The sequence below is a fragment of the Eptatretus burgeri genome, chromosome 6 (genome assembly GCF_056783735.1).
Source record: "Eptatretus burgeri isolate ZD-2024b chromosome 6, Ebu_testis_v1, whole genome shotgun sequence".
Lineage (NCBI taxonomy): Eukaryota > Metazoa > Chordata > Myxini > Myxiniformes > Myxinidae > Eptatretus > Eptatretus burgeri.
Window position 1 is genome coordinate 50,146,442 of NC_140966.1, and position 15,700 is coordinate 50,162,141.

The 15,700-nt window shown below is 44.1% G+C and overlaps 1 protein-coding gene across 5 annotated transcripts in view; it reads right to left on the reverse strand.

Annotated features, from left to right (window-relative positions):
* The window catches only part of CNMD (chondromodulin), a 25,404-nt gene extending 9,876 nt beyond the window's left edge, over nt 1-15,528 (reverse strand). The window contains exons 1-5 of one of the 5 annotated variants that reach the window (XM_085884982.1): nt 15,370-15,528; nt 10,269-10,370; nt 6,666-6,760; nt 2,026-2,130; nt 1,640-1,777 (exon numbers count right to left, since the gene is read on the reverse strand). In XM_085884982.1, the coding sequence (XP_085741108.1) occupies nt 1,640-1,777; nt 2,026-2,073 (186 nt within the window). In that variant the 5' untranslated portion in view covers nt 2,074-2,130; nt 6,666-6,760; nt 10,269-10,370; nt 15,370-15,528. Of the gene's footprint in view, nt 1-1,639; nt 1,778-2,025; nt 2,131-2,271; nt 2,422-6,665; nt 6,761-10,268; nt 10,371-15,369 lie in introns of those variants that run through there. The other 4 variants (XM_085884981.1, XM_085884983.1, XM_085884984.1 and 1 more) reach the window with 4 other exon arrangements.
* Between the last annotated feature and the right edge of the window lie 172 nt (nt 15,529-15,700).

Genomic DNA, 15,700 nt, shown 5'->3' on the forward strand with positions numbered 1-15,700 from the left:
TCTTGTTAATCTGTCTCTCGTGTCTGCTCCCCCTCCATTGCCTCAATTGGCACAACAACTGCTGTACTTGAGACAATGCTGACTGTCTTAACTCACTGCTCGCCCTCAAAGCTCATGTACTCAACACACCCCTCTGTCCCTATCTTATCCCTAAATAACCACTTTCTCCCGAACAATGTTACCTTTTAATCCAATAGGATATTAAAGGTTCTGGCCAGCCTTGACTCTGCTGGAGCGATGGGTCCAGATTGTATACCACTGTTTTCAAAACTTACTCTGCTTTTCTCACGTTTTCTTTGTCTATTCTTTTCATCTTGTGCTTCACCTGTGGTCACCTTCCTTCCAACGGGTCACCTGCTGTTAAGATAGTCAATATCACTCCAATTCTCGATGGCACCAAAACAGATCCTCTAAACTACAGGCAGGTTAGCTTTCTTCAAAATTATAAGCAACTAGCATAACCCGCGCTCTGCACGACATGTTGGGGTGGGTGTGTTTGAGAAAGGAACTGATGCAGAGTATCAGCAGTAATTTTACTTTAATGCAGTCAGTGGAATACGATTTCACTGTTTCAGAACCATTTTATTTACTTTTTTTTGTACCATGCACCTCATATGGTCTTTGAGATAATGCAAGCCGAATATCACGTCACTCGAGCGCAGAACAAAGTCGAAGATAGCGCGACACGAAACCACAAACTCGGAAATAATATATAAAGATGTTATGAACTCCATCATCATAAGTTGACATCAAGCCTGGTGTTGGTTTAACGGTTAAGGTAGCTGGCTTAAGATCTTAGGGTCTTGAGTTAGAGTCCATATCTGCCATTGAATTAACACCAGGTGGGTTGACTCAACGTGTCATCCTTCCGAGGTCAGCGAAATGAGTACCAGTGTACTGGTAATATGGACACAGCATCAGCGGCACAGTCGTGCCCCCCCCCAGGAAATGATGCAACCAGCAGCCACAGGCTGCACATGATAACTCGCTATAGCTGACGGTGAGTCTTTTTCTTAAACAGCCTGATCTGTGCTGTTAGTGTAAAACCTTGCCCACATTCTGAAGTACCTACACCCAAATATTGGGTACAAACACTTGAAATGATTTACAAGATTTCATCAGTGAGAAAGCTTAAGGCTATTTTGAGTGTTCCTTTGACTGTGGTTCAGCACGGCTGAAATCTCAGGGTTAACAAACCCAACTGCACCATGATTTCAAATTGCAATTTGAAATTGTAAATCTCAACGAAATATTTCTTACTTTTGCCCTTAATGAACATCAGAGCAATTGTTTTGCAGTTCAGCAATTCCCCCAACTGTTGCTAAACCGAAGAGTTGGTGATATACCGATGAAAAGCAATGATGTGTTTTATGGGCGCCAAATGAGCTCGATTCAAGTTTCATTTTATATCCATCATACATCAAAATATGAACCTCAAATTTGTGTATTCAATATGTACAAGCTCCTTTGATCATCATGTTGCATCCCAGATGCGCACAGTTGAAAAAAAAAAAAATCTGCCACGTAGTCATGGCATTTGTTTTTGCTTCCGTCTACTGACTGCAGTAACACGAGTTACCGTATTGCGAGCCCAACACGACAACTCATGTGAATTGATAACAAGGAATGAGATTCTCACCAATCTGTAGTCTCGAATTTCAATGATCTGGTCATGACCTTGTCCAGTTCTCAGCATCTGCAGGTTGGTTTTCGGGTCAACTTCAAACCATACATCGCTGGAACCTCCATCTATTGCCACACGGAATCGTAGTGGCAGCTCCGGAGCAAGCAGGATTGAGGATGTCAAGGAAGAAACGGTGCAGGTAAATTTACCACGATCTCAATCAGGATGGATTGCGTTGACATTGAAATAGTTTGAAGCCTAACATTGATGTCTAACACTCATCTGTATGAATGCACCTCAAATTGGGTCTTCGACTCAGTTATTCCGGAGCTGTTTGCACGCACGGCACCTTCTCAACAATATCGTTGATCGTCATGCTCCCTTAAATGATGCTCGCTTACCTCTTTATTTTGCTCCTCAGGAATCTTTACGGATGAAGCTGCGGTCATGAGAGAAAGGGGAAATAAAACAGCCAGGTGGAGGCATGCCCAGCCATGATGTCCCACCTGAGGAGATGCAGAGGGAAAGGACGAATAAAATAAACAAACAATTGGTTCGAGCAATTAAATGGAGGAGGAACATGGAAAATGGAGGAGGAACATGGAAAATGGAGGAGGACGTGTCTTTGACTTCCTTACTGGGCTTACCTTTATAAAAGCAGAACGCATGATTTCAAAAATATCCACCCTCGTCTCCAAAGACAGCAATGTCTGCCTAAGATAGGATTCACTGTGCCACGTTGTCTTCCTCATTCATCTCCACCCCGTGTGTGTGTGTGTGTGTGTGTGTGTGTGTGTGTGTGTGTGTGTGTGCCACAAAGGTGTGAGTGGAATGAATAAGCAGGCCAGACCTATCAATAACCAGCCTGTTCTCAAAGAGCACACCAAACTTTTCTAACACACCAATGTCAATCCACATTCCTAATGTAACAGATGCAATGCTCAACATTCCTGCCAACAGCAAAGTGGAAGTAGGAAAACACAGATCTGTAGATTTGTCTTACAGACGGCATGGTAAAGTTAATATGGCATTGCACAAGCTTAGTTGTTTTGGTTTTAACTTATCACTCACTCTTCTCTTCTCTTTTTTTTCATCCAAACTCTGTGCACATAGCGTCAGTGCTGCTGAAAGCGTTTCATGGCAAGAGTTATGTTGGGTACTTTTCCATTGCCTTCTGAAGTCAGTCAGTCTGGTAATGAATTTATAATCTAGCCAGGATGCCGGTTATAAGTCCATTACTCTTCTGGAAATAACACCGTGGGATCTTTTTCATCCACCGAGTAATGCTACGAGATGGGGAACCCAGCTCAATGTCAATCTGATGGACTGCACACCCTGCAAGGAAATGTCCTGCCTGTGAATTACCAATCTGACAGTTTACAGTTGGGTCAGGAATCAAACTCAGACCATGCAGTTCAAAGGTAAGAGTGTAACCTCTGCACCAATCAGACTTTTTAATTCTCTCTACAATTGCGAGGCTCATGGAAGGGCAATGATTTGGCACAGGCAGTCAGGGAATAAACCAACAGGATAGAAAGAGAACGAAGAGGAAACTCTGAAACCGGTAAGTAAGAGGGTTTGGTTAGGAAGGATTCATGGGTGTAATAAAAATCATGGGTCAGGATGGGAAATGACACGATTAGGTGGTACACTGCCTGCTTGAAGCCCTGGCCATGTAAAACTTCTCAGCCTGGAGGCAAGAATGATAAAGAACAGCCTCTGGAAGATGGCCTCCTTTGATAGAGCAGTAAGAAACAAAGGAATTGGGGTATGCAGTCTCCCTGGATTTTGGAAGTTTAACTAAAAGGACGCATGCATGCTGGAGTTGCTGAGGAGAGTCAGAGGACCGAGAGAGCAAAGGGAGCAATATTGGAGAAGAGTTAGTAAAAAATAAAAAACTGCGACCACTTGCCCATCTACAATGTGAAAGCAACACATCTGCGATTTGGCCTCATCGCGAGAGATTCGAATAATGTTGAAAGCTTGAGATTCCACAGAATTGAGGAGACACAGATGTGATGCTGGGGCACCAGTCCTTAGGGGAGAGCAGCAGTTACTCAATTTTGCTTTAATTTTACTTACAGACCGGGAGTTGCTCTGATTTTCCATGGAAAGACCTGGGTCAAGAGGATGCCTGGTCAGTGGCTGGCTTTGGAGGCTAGCTTCACTCAGTGGTTGACCCACGATAGGTCATGGCTGATAAGGCCAAGAAGTTCAAGTGATGTCTGAACACTCTTACAGTGGCTGAGCATGGAAATAGACAGGCGGGTTAGTTTGACGATCTTTACAGTGTCGGGCTGGGGACAGTCAGCTTTTCCGGGATTAAAGGATATGTTCTATTTATCAGATCAGCTTCCAATCAATTCCAGATCAGCATACAGTTGTGAAAGCTATTTAGCAATGGGATGGGGGTATGACACAATGTGAAGCAATCTGCAGAAAGGGGGAATTTTTTTTTTTCCAGAGCATCGGAGAGTCCAATGTACAGTAAAACGTCCTCTAACGCAGGGGATACGCTCTGGGATAACCTTGCGTTGGAGGAATCATTAAACGCATGAGGAAATTGGGGATATGTTCCAGGAATTGACGTGCATTAAACGCGCCTCTAAATTACGGGCTGTTAGTAAATTTTTTTTTAATATATTGGTACAGACAATGGCAGACCAATGTGGGCAGATCCCGGTGGGCTATGTAAATAATGCAAAAAATGAATTAACGACCCAGGACCTGAACGAGGCAATGATAGAGGGCACTGACGAGACTAGTAGAGGTGGGACACAACCCTCACCTGCATCCCCCCAGAAAGCGCAGCACCTGCAACACAGAACGGCAGACGGGCATTGCGACAACAGCCCAACATAGTCCTTTTTTATGGAGCAACTCATGAAAAAACAAAATGGAAGCAATGAGCGGTAATATGCAAGTGATGAGCGAAAACAAAAAGGCCGATATGAAAATGATGGGCAATGGAATCAGCCATCGACTGGACGCGATGAGCGAAAACAACAGGGCCGATATGCAAGCAATGAACGGCAGACTGGACGTGATGAGCAGCAGAATGAACGGTCAGATAAGACTTAAGATGGGCGAAGCGATGGGCAGGGAATTGCTTGTGGTGTGGCAGCAGGTACGGGAATGTGTGAGTGGTGTCCAGGGGAGGGTGAAGGAGAGCGAGGCCAGGGTGACGGGGGTAGAAGGACTTAATGGAGGACAAAATTTATTGAGAGAACATATGAAGGAAAACACCGACGCACAAAAGGCTCAGAGGGAAATGAGAGGTGAACTCGTCGCTGAAAAGAGGGAATGTAAAACACGTCACGACGAGGTGACAAAGACTATTAGGGAAATGTGTGAGGTAATGGAGGCTCAAGAATGGGCCATGAAGGGACACATGGACAAGGTGGAACGTAAAACGGAGACGGTAAAAGTAGCGTTAGAGGAAGAAGTGGAAAGGGTGCACCAGGAGATAACGAGGGTGAAAGAGGAGGTAGAAGACGATATAAATGAGGGAAGCAAAATTAAGGAGGAATAAGTGGGGGAAGGGGGTGTAGAGTGAAGGAGGAGATCTTGGAATGCATGCAAACGTTATGTTCACAGCGTGATTCTCTGCTCCAGGACCAAGTGAAGAGGATCCAGGTCCTCAAGAGGAACCGGAAGGAGGTAAGTCCCATCAAGGTGAGTCATAGCGAATCCGAATATGTGCATGATGCGAACGGGTGTGTAACAAGCTTCGGGGTAATGCAGGAGCGAGGGGTTCCTTGGAGTGCCCAGTGTGTGGAGGAAGTCACAAATCCAAGAATCAAGTTGGCCTTCCATACCGCAGGCAGAGAGCTTGGCAAGCAAAGCAGGATGCCAGACTGTGTTGATCGCTTGTCCAAGGTGATGGCCTGACCTGAGATTTAGGGCATCCCGACAATTACTGTGAGAGGAGCAGCAGCATGTCCAGAGTTGAGCGTGTGGGAAGAAATCCGCTGATGGTGAGAGATCAGGCTGTTTGAAAACAGGAATTATTTGACATCAGCAGCAATGATGAATTCCATGCCTTTGCTTGTAATTGGAAGCAACTCACTGCTTTGTGGTTGTTTGGATCTGTTTTTCTGCACCATTCTTCCAAATGGGAATGATGTTGGCTACATTTCAAGCTAATGGAAGGTGGCCAAAGAAGGACAGACAAAATAAGGCAGACAAAGCGGAAGCAAGAAAGGGAGAGTAGGATTTGAGAACATCGGCACTGATGCAATCGGATCTGATATAAAATCAGATGCATGGCCAAGGTTGGACAGAAATTTCTTGACTTTCTTGGGTGAGCAGAGAACAAAGTCCAACAGACAGTTGTATGGGTGGGGGGGGGGGTAAATTGGGGTCAAAGTGGGATGGGTTGTGTACACGAGATTTCAGGGCAAACAGAGAGTTGGACATTCTACATTATCTTGGGGAGAGTCTCCAGTCGTGTCATTTCAGGTGATGGAGGGTGAGCACATACCCCTGCGACAGGACTTGACAAGGTGCCACCATGACTTGGAGGAAGGACAGTCATTGGAGAGTTCAGCCTTGATATTTATAAGATGATTTTTTTTCTGGCTTGCCTCAAGATGGACATGCACTTGACAAAATTGACTAAAGTTGCCCTCAGTTGGGTTATCTTTCCATGTTGATAAAATAAACTGCTTGACCGTAACCACCTCTCCCCAGGATACAGTGTACTTGAGCCGAAAGGATGGATAGTGTAATGTCCGGAGGGCAGTGAAGCACGGAGAGTCGCGAGGGTTGTCGTAACTCTGTTTATTGCCTGTCCGGATGAACACTACTGCGAGCCTCTAGCGTGCGTGAACAGCTATATGCATCGCAGACACGTGACTACTATCACAACTCCTCCACGCCCCCACAACGCTCTATGCCAATACACCACACTCCTCCCTCCTAAAAGCATGATTATAAAATGACAACTGTAATGACAAGCATAATTGGCAAAGAATACTACGACATAAAAAAAAACAAAGAGGAACAAAATGACATCAACCATGTAAAATCCTCCAGGTACCACGTCACTTGATCTAATCTTGGGGTGCTGGTCGGGCTGAGAAACAAATCCAGATGAGATGGCCCAAAAGAAAAAGTGTGCTTCATCCGCACAACCTGCAACAATAATGTCGTTGTTTTAATCTGGCACATTATTCACTCTTCTCTCCCCATCACATCATATACTGTGTTGGTGCGAGTGAGTTGAATCCCAAATGCAGTGGACTGGTGCTCGAGTACTGAGTTGCATGACGAAGCCAATGATGTTGCAGACCATAATAACAATGGCCGTGTTAAAGATATAAAGAGGGAAGTTTGGGAGCACAGTATAACTATGCAGCAGAAGCGCCCCCAGGCGGCTCATGCTGACGCACCTTCCGGCGAGGTCGAGGTGACAGCCCAGGCGAACCTCCCCCGGCACCATCAAATGCCCCCGGTCGACAAGTTGGCACATCTCCCTCAGACAGGACCGAATCAGGTAAACACCCCGAGTCTGCAAGCCCCGTGGGCGCCAGCGCGGCTGACCTTGGCGAGACCAGAGGTTTGCGCTCCATGGCGCCCGACACGTCTGACCTTGGCAATATCAGGGGTCGGGGTGACGCTGAACAGCGAACCTGCCCCGGCTCCCCGCCATCAAATCGAACCAGGCAATTAGCCGGCTTCATTACCAGCTGTCCCACACCAAAACCGCGCACCAGCACCGGGCGCAACACCGCCCCTGCCACCGACCCCTTAGATCGCAGCAAATCCAGCTGAGACCTCAACGCACGTCCATACAGACGATCAGCGTTGACTGGATGCACAGCAATGTCATAAAGCAGCAAAACCATCGTTGGCGCAGATGCAAACTTCTCTTTACATACAGCGTGTTCCCACAGTATAATTCCAACACATGCGGATGCAGCGAACTGCGGACTGTCATCGAAGGCCGAGATCTGGAAGACCTCTTTATTCGCAACGATCGTCCGTAAGTTCTTCACATAAAAGAAAGCATTGATTCCAATCAAACACATTTTGCTCACACACGGACTGTTGGCATTTGCTTTTATAACGCCAAGCTTAATCACTCGTGCTGCGAGAATCAAACATACAACAATTAACAAATTATGAACCACGCTGCGCACAAGCCTCTTGGTTGTCACGACATTGAGGCGACTTGCGTGCAGGTCCTCATCTGAATGTCGAAGAGGACACCGTCGATGGTCACGTTCCGCGAACTTCTTGAATGCAACCGGCTCGCTCCAATCCCCCGTTGAAATTGCCTGAACGACACGGGCGTGCACTGTATCATGAGCCGACTCCACCGCGACCTGCTTGGCGGTGACCTGGCCCAGTGCCAACACATCAACCCGGCTGGTTGATCCTGACGAAGGTGGACCCTCTGCGCCACGCAAGCACGAGAGCCCGTCGCAGCTGGCAGGCTCCCCGTTGCTCCGGAACCGTATATCGTAGTCGCAGGAAGCAATAAACGGACACCAATGTTGCATCGCCGTGGCCCATGCCACCGGGACCTCGCCCTTGGGTCTCGAGGGAGGCCCGGGCCCAAACGAAGGTATGGGGCACAGTATAGGGGAGGCGCTCCATGCGCCCGACAATCCAATTGCTCCGGCAATGACTCAAAGTCAATGCCGAGGAAACCAGGCACTCTGCACGCGTCGATCCGAAACATGCTTGTCGCCAATGTAATGTCCGGAGGGCAGTGAGGCACGGAGAGTCGCGAGGGTTGTTGTAACTCTGTTTATTGCTCGTCCGGATGAACACTACAGCGCACTACTGCGAGCCTCTAGCGTGCGCGAACAGCTATATGCATCGCAGACACGTGACTACTATCACAACTCCTCCACGCCCCCACAACGCTCTATGCCAATACACCACAGATAGGATAGCTGCAAGCGGGATGAGACAAACCGGTGCATCAGAGAAAGTAGACTTTTGTAATAGTTTTCCAAGACAGAATCGATATCAGGTGCTGTGAAAATGGTAGCCAAATCATTTGGAAAGAGGGCAGATTGCAATCCCTGCTAGTTGGCCTTCGTGAACAGCCATATTGTTCGTTGTTAAGGTTGCTCCCTTACAATAGCCAGCGAGATATGGGCTTTGACAAGAAAGTGGTCAGAACAGCCAAGAGGGGCAGAGGAGGAACTTGAGAGTTTGGAAGGAAAGGTAGTTATTACTAGGTCCAGGAGGGAGGACATACCAGTTGCTGAAATACAGTTTGGGAGTTTTACAGATTGGGTCAGACACACAGAGCATGAAGGCCTTTGCTGCAATGCTACGGCTAGTTGCAGAGATAATTCCCAGCCAACTGGCATGTTGACAGTTGAAATCAAGTTGACTTAACAATATTATTAAACACAACACAAAAAACAGAGGTAAGCAATTCAAACTTGGCTTCTGGTTCAACAAACAATGATGCGAACGTCTTGTTTTCAAATAAATCGACAAAAATAAGGAAGAATACCAGGTGGAAATTGAAGGTTAGGAACAATTCTGATTCTGATTCACACTGATGGTGAGCAGCCTATGGCTGCTGGGAGCGCAGCTGTGCCGTTGATGCAGTGCCTCTGTAGGTTAGGGCAGGAATTTAGAATTTGGTCATGTTGCCGGCAATAGCTCACCTACTCTTTGCAAAGGACACCGTTGGATCTTGTCCAGCAAATGGGACACTCAGTTTAACGGGCATTCAAGGGATGGCACACACATTGATGAATCACCCTGCCTGTGAAACACCAGGATGACAGTTTATAGCTGGGTCACGATTCAAACCCAGGTTAGACCGCAACAGCTCAGTCGCGAGTGTGAATACGAGTAGGGCTGCGAAGATGCGATTTTGGGCTGAAATGTGCACTTTGGGTTTAAAGCATGAAATTTGGCACACTAACCCTTCATCTAATACTAAAAATTTTGATATGGAAAGTTCCACGGTGACCTCTTATAGCTGTCAGAGGTCAAATTCAAAATGGCTGCTGGTGATATCTTCCAGCTGTATTATCTGCCCTGGGAGTCCATAAATGTGGTAGAAATGGATTGAACACTTATAGGAAGTCACACACACGAGATCACAAATGGTGACCTTGAAAGCGACCTTGACCTTCTTCTGAAGGTCATATGGAATTTTTTTCCGGCTCAATATATTTGACAAACGATATTTGATATTTGATTTGAGCGAATGTGTATGCCAATGTCCAGTAAGTGTTTCAGGCTTGGAACATGAATAGGGCAATATGCGTCGAAGACATTCCAGCGGAACCAGGACGGCACGGAAAAAAAAAACAAAAATGGAAGCTGCTTTGTTTTTATTAAAGTACTCTCTCTGTCTCAATCAGGTAATTAATTACAATCTGTATGCTTTTTCAATGCATTTACTTTAGTATTCTCAATGGAACATACTGTGCCTTCACAAAGTATTCAGACTCCTCAACTTTTGTCACATTTTGTTGTGTTACAGCTGATTTTAAAATGGATTAAATTCAATTTTTTTTGTCACCGATTTACACCAAATGCCCCATCATGACAAAGTGAAAACATTTTTTTTATAAATTCTTACAAATTAATGAAAAATGAAAAGCTGAAATGTTGCATCCATAAGTATTCAACCCCCCGAGTAAACACTTTGCAGAAGTACCTTTGGCAGCGATTACAGCTTCAAGTCTTCTTGGGTATGTCAGTTTTGCACATCTGGATTTGGGGATTTTCTCCCATTCTTCCTTGCAGATTTGCTCAAACTCTGTCAAGTTGGATGGTGTGGAAACTGAATTATTACTTGAATTTATAACAATGTAAAAATGCAATTTATAAAAATGCAAGATTCACTTAGTTTAGTACTTTGACAAATAATTTAATAAATGTATATGCTGAGAAATGGCCAGCGGTTGGAGTTTTTTTTTTTAGCTGTGCTTGACAGCCCTTGTACTTTCGGACATGTTGCTTGCCCCATCGTAAGTCTGCGCTCTAAGGTGTTCATTAGGGAGTTGACACTGAATTAGGACATCCTGAAGCATCTTACAAAGTGATACTCCTGTTGTTGACGATACTTGGTCGAGGCCGATGAGATCTTGAACATCAAAGGAATCCGTCACACAGCACACGCACACCGACTCCTGCTCATAACCCTGAATATCATGCGTTCCATCAGTTAAGAGTCCGAACTGAGTGGACATTTCATTCACGTTACTGCAGATATTTCTGAGGATGGCATGACTCATCAACTGTAGAATTTCGTTCTGAATTTCTCCACTTGTGAACGTCGTCTTCCTTGACGGCCACGTCTTGAGGTTTACATCATCCTCGGCCTGCAACTGTAAGAGCATTTTGAAACTCCCTTCAGAGGCATCCTTCCCACGAATTGCAAAACCTTGTCGGGCTAAATATTGCAGTGAGGTGATAATCTTCAGAAGTGCTGACTGTGCAGATCTTTGCTCTTCTCACAGTTTGCTGCTCAGCTGCACATGGACACCAGGTTGACTTCTGCGACATTTCAGATTTTCAGAGGCAAGCCTATGTGTGTTTGATCGTTCGTGTTGGCTGAATTTTTCTGAAGCCTTTTTCCAGTTCCGAAAGCCCTTCGAGACAAATGCGTCTTCTGCACAGCGGGCAAGTTCGGTAAGTTTTTCACGAGAAGCGTCCGTACAGGTGTGACAGAGTACACCGCTGATGCTCTGATCAAAATGAAGCCACGGAAAATCTTTGAACCACTGTGGTTGAAACTTCAACTTCGGGTTGGCAGTATTTGGACTGGGATACAACTGACATCATGAGGTTGAAAAGGCTGATCTGGGAAATTAGGCCGAGTACTCGCACATGCACCCTTTTCTGCTGTCTTCTCCTTTGAATCGTCCACCTCTTTCTGGGAACTTGATTGCTCCAGGAGAGTGGTCGGAGATGTGCTACTTGATGCTGTCGCGAAAAACTTTGATATCCATATCCTCTATGAAACGAGAATGGAATTACATTTCAGTTGAATAAATTTTGACATGTGAATCATAAGGGTTATTTTCGCGTAACAGGGCATTTTTAAGGTCAACATACTTTTGGCTTGGTCACTATACCTCCAGGCACAATGTTGACATGTGATAAGCTTTGCGTAGCACATGTATGACTAAAAGAGCGCCGATAAGAGTTCAGTTCTTAATTTAGCATCTGAGCTCCCAATTTAGCATTCCATTACTCGCTTAGTTCCCGGCTACGCGCTTATTACTTTTGGTTAGGGTCAGATACCCTGGTATTTTTAACCTCCGCCATCGAATATGGACGGAGGTTACTGTTTTCACCCGTCTGTTTGTTTGTTTGTGAACAGTATTACGGAAAAACTCCTGGACGGATTTCGACGAAACTTGGTGGGGGGATTAGGTATGGTTCAAGGATCATGCCATTATATTTTGGACTTGGGCCAAAGTCCAATATGGCCGCTATGGCGGCCATTTTGAAAAAATATTCGAATATTTGTTTTTGCATTTCTACTTGTTTTAAGTGATTTCCAAACAAAACAAAAAAAAAATTTGTTAGAGAAAAAAAAATTTGCAACTTTTTTTTCAAAGAAAATTTCGATTTTTTGGGGGGGCATTTCTACATGCGCGTCGATCTAGTTTAGTTTATTCAATCGTGGTTCAGTAGAGTCTGATCCGTTTTGACCCACAATGAATAGGATATCAGGTTCACTTAAGTGACCCAGCAGTATCGGCGGCGGAGGTTTTGCACTCTACCGAGTGCTCCCCCTCTAGTATTATTAATATTCATTTTATTTAATCTGCATTTAATTATCCAATGAGCTAAAGTTGAGTGAGATGATTATGACATTATTGGTTCATAGTTCACGTCGTCGTTAAAGATTGTCTTCTTGATTTGCATGCCATCAAAAGGGTTCACCAAAGGAATGAGCTAAAATCAGTTGTAATGTGAACATTTATGTAATTCTTTACTTCTCACAAACCACGAGACCAGGAGACGAGAGATGAAGATCTGTTGCCGTCCGGACATGCACACTCTTCTTTCCAATTATTGTACATAGTTTGTTTATTTGTAAATACGTTCATCATTTACACTAGTGCGTGGCCGTACGTGCAAAAAAAAACAAATAAAAAACACAACAACTTTGAAACCACGTGCCTTTGTTTAAGTATAGTGTGTGCCCATACGTTTTGTTTAAGTATAGTGCGATACAAGTTAGAAAGGTGAAATAAACCATTTTGGTCGCTAAATGGGCCCAGAACTGTTGCGGGGTCAACATGGTGAAGAAGAAGCTGACAATCCTCTATTTTATTTTCAACGCTGCATTTAAAATCTCTAATTTAATCATTCTAAATCTCACAGTTTAATGAGACACCTTATTCTGCTGGTCTATCCTTCGTCTTTGTCCTCGAGCAAACGGAAAATTATCCGGATGATGGCGGAAGAGAAATTCCTTCCGGAACGTTATTTTTCCTCGTAAAAATTGCAAGCCGTGGCTAAGCTACTAAGCCTAAGCATTTTTTTTTTTTAAATCGGATTTTCGAGGTAATCTCATTACTACCCTATAGATCAGCATTTCTCAACCTTTTTACCCTTGTGGAACCCTTGAAATAGTTATGTCTCAGGGAACACCTGCATAAAAATAATTATATACCATTATTAATATCAAGCTCTTTTATATTTTTATCGTAGTTCACGTGGTAAATATAATATATTTTTTTTCGGATACCTGGTTTAAGGTAAAAAATGACCCCCTTTTTGTCAAATTTATTGGCAATGAAAGAAAAAAACATACTGCTCGTTTATGAGACCTCACACCGAGGTTTCAATACACACAAAAAAAACTTTTTTAAATCAAAAAAAAAAAAACACACCTCATGTAACTTGATAAACAAATAAGGCTGAAGCAATGAAGGTAAACAGACAGACAGACAGACAGACAGACAGAGACAGACAGAGACAGACAGAGACAGACAGAGACAGACAGAGACAGACAGAGACAGACAGAGACAGACAGAGACAGACAGAGACAGACAGACACAGACAGAGACAGACAGAGACAGACAGAGACAGACAGACAGCGCTTGGAAGCACAGAGAAGATAGATGGACACCATGCATGCGTCCCGCACTTGAGTCAGTCACTCAATGATACACGAATCCGCCGCGTACAGGACGTCCACTAACCAGTGAGGGCAGTTTCACACTGGCGCCATATAGACATCGTTAAATACATTCCCTATGGTTGTTAATTGAGGTTGAAGCCTCTATTATAATAACCAAGGAGTTCCTAACAATATGCCGTACGTGTATAGTAAAATTACGAATATTAAATGGAACAAAAACTACTCAAAAATACATTAGCCTATTTATTATTGTTTCTTGCGGAACCCTGGGTTCCCCGGTTGAGAAACACCGGTTGAGAAACACTGCTATAGATACTGTATAATGCGAGCACAGAATTCAAAAATAATTTTCCGTTCGTTTGTCCGAACCGCCAAGGTGAATTTTGCATATTTTTCAACAGCTACCTTTTAAAATCTATAATTTCATCCTCATAAGTCTGATGACCGAATGATACCTCTCGTTTTGTAGGTCTATACCTCCCCTAACTCCAAGTACCGATGAAAACATTATTTACATTAACCGTCACAAAAGCAAGTGAATCAGCGCATTTTAACCTCCGCCATCGAAGATCGGAGGTTACTGTTTTCACCCCTTTCTGTTTGTTTGTTTGTGAACAGTATTACGGAAAAACTCCTCGACGGATTTCGACGAAACTTGGTGGGGGGATTAGGTATGGTCCAAGGATCATGCCAGCAGATTTTGGACTTGGTCCAAAATCCAATATGGCCGCTATGGCGGCCATTTTGAAAAAAAATTAGAATTTTTTTTTTTGCATTTCTACACGCTTTAAGTGATTTCCAACCCCCCCCCCCCAAAAGAAAGTTAGAGAAAAAAATTTTTTGCAACTTTTTAAACAAAATTTAGATTTTTTTTTTTTTGCATTTCTCCATGTTATAAGTGATTTCCAACAAAAAACATGCCAAAATTATAATTGCGGCTGATTTTGGAACTTCAGGTGGATATACCCACGTAAAATCAATTTCTGTCTCAAGGAATCGAGTTATGACGAATGAATAGAGTATGTAAAAGTTAAAAGTAAAAGGGAAAGTTGCAAACTATAACTCTGTGAGCACTGTTGACGTCAAATTGAATGAATAGGATATCAGGTTCACTTGAGTGACTGAGCAGTATTGGCAGCGGAGGTTTTGCACTCTACAGAGTGCTCCCCCTCTTGTTTTTTTATGTTTCCCAAGTATTCAAAGCGAATTTAGTCGCCAAAATACCCACTTTCCTTCGATTTTCACCCGGTTTTCAACGTTGGGATTTAGGGCACTGTTATCAACTGCGAAATATGAAAACAGAATTACAAAATATCTTTCCGTTCGTTCGTGCGAGCCGGTAGAGTGAAACCGCGTCATCCTGCACAAGCTCCACCATCTCAATCAGCAGACCAGGCCGCGAAATCTTTTATTGGCTTTTAACTCGACGGTGCAAAGTCACAGAAATTAAACACACACATCATCGTGCAGGTAATAACATCAGGCATCCGGCGATATAAGTTAGAAAGGTGAAATAAACTATGTTGGTCGCTAAAGGGGCCCGAGCCGTTGCGGCCTAACACTATCCGAGGCGTGGCGCTCTGAGCCATGAAGCCGCGATTTATTTAAACACTCATAAAATGACGATACAAAGTCCGAAAACGTCCCAACATACCTCAAAATGTCCAGGTCACGTTCCCTGTTAGTGGGTGAACAATCCAACGCTTGGCGAATTCTGCTTCACAACGATAGGAAGAGCCGACATCGAAGGATCAAAAAGCGACGTCACGATGAACGCTTGGCCGGTGGGAGACCATGGCTTGGGAAGCACGGATTCTCAATGTTGAATTGTTAACCTATCATCTTTAATAGAACTATAATAGACCAATAAAACTTTAATAGAGATTAAAAAATTTATTCTTGTATTTGAGGAGCATCTCGGCCTGGTTGTACGAGAGCAGCTCGTTTTGTGTTACGTAACTTTCGTTCAATGAAAAAAGTGGGGG